Below are 3326 nucleotides of genomic sequence, written 5' to 3' on the forward strand. Positions count from 1 at the left end.
GTTGACGGGAACGGGGCTGCTCCTTATCCCGCCCCGCGCTGGGGAGGAGGAGGGCAGTTACAGGAAAAGGCCTCTGAGCGATGGAGGAGCGTCTCCTCACGCCCTCCCCAGCTCCACCCCGGTGAGGGAGACCTCCGAGAGAAACAATCAAGGACTGTACCAGCTGGGAATGCCCTTTCCAGTAGCATCACACCCCCTCAGGTGATTTTTATTCAGATATATAAGCTCAACCCATCCGTCCGCAGGAGGCTGCATGCACAGGGGGAGCCCCCCCCAACAAATCCATAGCCAAACACTCATTATCTGCAGTGCTCACACATTTATTCATATTTCATCTCTTGCTGCTCTGTATATGTCACAGATGGAGGTGCAATATGTACCCTGCAGTATTCATTACAAAGAGACATCATACTGTCACCATGGAATGTAAGCTAATAGGAGAAAATGAGGTTTTTACAAATCAGCTTTATCAACACATTTATTTTTGTGAATGCTGTTGGAGATACACGGGGTTCGAGTGTAAAGTAACAGTGGCAATTTACAGAGAAGGGTTTTAACACCTCACTGAGGATGATGAGGGCTTTTCAGATTTAAGTGTTTTAAAATTTCTGTAGGGAATGATACTGCAAGAATCAGCTAGATCATACACTTTACCAAAAAGCATTAGAACACCAAATCAAGGTTTAGTTTTCACAATGTATTTTAAATGTTACATTTAAATGTTATTTAGAAGAACACTGTAAATAAAGTTACAAAATGTAGTAATCCAAGAGTCTGAAAATCTATAGCAAAAATAGGGAGCCTGTGTCTTCATTAACAATGAATAAATATAACTTTTAAATAGCTGCAACATACCAAATACTTATCTCATGCCTTAAATAAAAAAAAATAAAATAGATGTTTATATCTCTCTCGATATTTTAGAAGTCATCTAGTGCTACTGGAAGCTTCTAAATTACAAAGCTGGAGGCTGACAAATATACAGGATAGAAAACGGCAGCAAAGCATTGACGACACTATCTTACAAACGTTCTGCCTGAGGCCTACCAGAAGCTAGTTCAGACTTTGTGGTTTTGGGCAACGGCAGCAAAAAGGAGTCACCAATTTCAGTACTGAGTTGACAGCTGAGGGGAAGATAAAGGGATTGTACTCTACTATATCCCCTAAAAACTGGGATATGGCAGTGTCAATCAGAAAGAACCAGACCCTGATAACCCGCTCCCCAGTGCGCAATCATTTAGGCTGCCAGCTTCAACACAGTGTACCATACACAAAATAGATATAGGGCAATTCTCTAATACCATGTATTATTTTTTTTCCTCAAGAACCCCTCGATATGAGGTTTGTAGCTGCAGTACACAGGCTACCACCAGGAGAGAGATTTCAGTCATCTTTCCATTACTCCTTGGGCTTCACCACGTACTCCCGAAACATTGAATACAGCACACCTACAAGACAAATATAAACCCAGTTAGAAAGCTGGATTAATTGGGAAATAAAGGGTTTTTAAATCTGAACAGTAAGAGAGAGAGAAACAGAAATAATATTTCCCTTCCTCTTCAGCGCTCTGTACTTTTTTTTAACACTGGTGATGAACACTACAAAATTCTTCATATACAGAGAAAGCAGATAGGAAAATATACTGCATATAAGAATGCAGATCCCCAGCTGACTCTAGTTTGCTTTGCAGCCAAAGTCAAGCTTTTCTGTTGTACCTTCTGGGAATAAAGTATAGACAAACAGTGTGTCATGGGATATTCCAGGCATGAAAATAACACCATAGGCTATGCAAACTGATTTTCCAATGCATTAAATTCAGAAACAGCAACATATTTACAAGGGAAAATATTAACATCAGATAGTCTTTGGGTTGGTTTTTTTTTTTTTTCTCTCCTTTGCCTCCAATTTAAAAACCTGCAGAACCCCACATACTTCCCACATCTAAAAGCAGTCCAAACTTCTGCTCTCAAAGGTAGTGCAGTTTAATATTGAATACGTGTAATTAAACATCATGTTGCTCTAGAAAGGCTGAGCAAACACCGTAACGTGCATAAACATCCTGAAATAAAATGGCCTGGACACTTCCACCCCAAGGACATTTTGTGCAGGCTGTATTATGCACTAGGAAAAGAGATGCGAGAGGTTCTCCGTGGTTCACAGGTGCTGAGGTCAGCCTCTCCCCTTCAGTACGTACCACACGTTATCGCTCCCACGACAAAGCCCTGGGCTGCCACGCGCATGTGAATCAGGTGAAGCGACATTTTCATGTCACCTCTGTGCTTCAGTCTGTACAGCCCGTAGCCAACCACCACGGCGAAGCCAGCCATCCCTACAAGGCAAGGAAAGCATCCCTGTGAGTCGGGATCCAAGTCACCGAGATGTCTGAAGCGACCCCCCAAAACAAGATATCCTGGAAATAATTACATTTTGATCTAATCACTCTGTTTTCGCATAGATGGCAAATCCTGGCTTGTCTACTGTTTTCACTCAAGCACCATCTCATTTAATGCTCAAGTCAGTGGAGAGAAGAGCGAGAGATTTCCACTGCTGTGAAAATGCCACAGCAGCCATTTGAGGTGTCAAGAGTTTGTTGGATATTTTTCAGAAAGCGCGAGTGCTGCTTGCACCCTCTTTCCTGGAAGGAAGCTCACACCCAGGAACACCGCTCGGCTGCAGCTGGGACACTCGGCGTGTGGATGCACCCTGACGTACGCACCGGCCTGCTGAGGTTGCTATTTTGGGTGCTGTCACGGTTGGCCGGTTTTCACTGGAACAGGACAAGTCATACATTATTTGTCCCGTGCTGTGGGGAGAGAGTTTCAGCAAGGTCTCTTCCACAGGGCTGGAGCTCACTTTTAGTCCTTCAACAGACCCAACGCAGCCCCGGCTGTGCCAACCCCAACCTGCACACACTGATGCTGTCACAGAATACAGAGCAGAAACACACAAGATTTCCCACTCCCATCCACTGCATTCCATATTTAGGATGATTATTTACATAGTTCAAAGGAGGCTGCCAAGTTTTAAGTGTCGTGTATATTTTACTGCTGAGAGCCCAGACAGCTTGTCTCCCTGAACAGGAATATTACCAGTTCCATTTGTGAAGCCATAAACCTTCAATTCACTGGTGCTTGACCCACCTGTTAGCTTCATTAAATACCAATTAAGAGTTTTAGGGCCTTCAAGCTAGCTCCGACACAGGTTGGAGGTAAGTTCTGCCAATCTGCTTGGGAGAACCCGAACTCGCGGAGGTGGTAGTACACTCTGGCGAGCTGGAGAGCAAAGTCCTGTGACCCGTGAAAGCGGTGACGGCAATCTGCTGGCAA

At 44.0% G+C, this 3326-nt stretch overlaps 1 protein-coding gene across 1 annotated transcript in view; it reads right to left on the reverse strand.

Annotated features, from left to right (window-relative positions):
* Positions 1 to 1398: 1398 nt before the first annotated feature.
* The window catches only part of HIGD1A (HIG1 hypoxia inducible domain family, member 1A), a 2724-nt gene continuing 796 nt past the window's right edge, over positions 1399 to 3326 (reverse strand). The window contains exons 2-3 of the mRNA XM_009880496.1: positions 2195 to 2329; positions 1399 to 1448 (exon numbers count right to left, since the gene is read on the reverse strand). Coding sequence (XP_009878798.1) covers positions 1399 to 1448; positions 2195 to 2329 — 185 coding nt within the window. The remainder of the gene's footprint in view (positions 1449 to 2194; positions 2330 to 3326) is intronic.

The sequence above is a fragment of the Charadrius vociferus genome, unplaced genomic scaffold (assembly GCF_000708025.1).
Source record: "Charadrius vociferus isolate BGI_N301 unplaced genomic scaffold, ASM70802v2 scaffold12, whole genome shotgun sequence".
NCBI lineage: Eukaryota > Metazoa > Chordata > Aves > Charadriiformes > Charadriidae > Charadrius > Charadrius vociferus.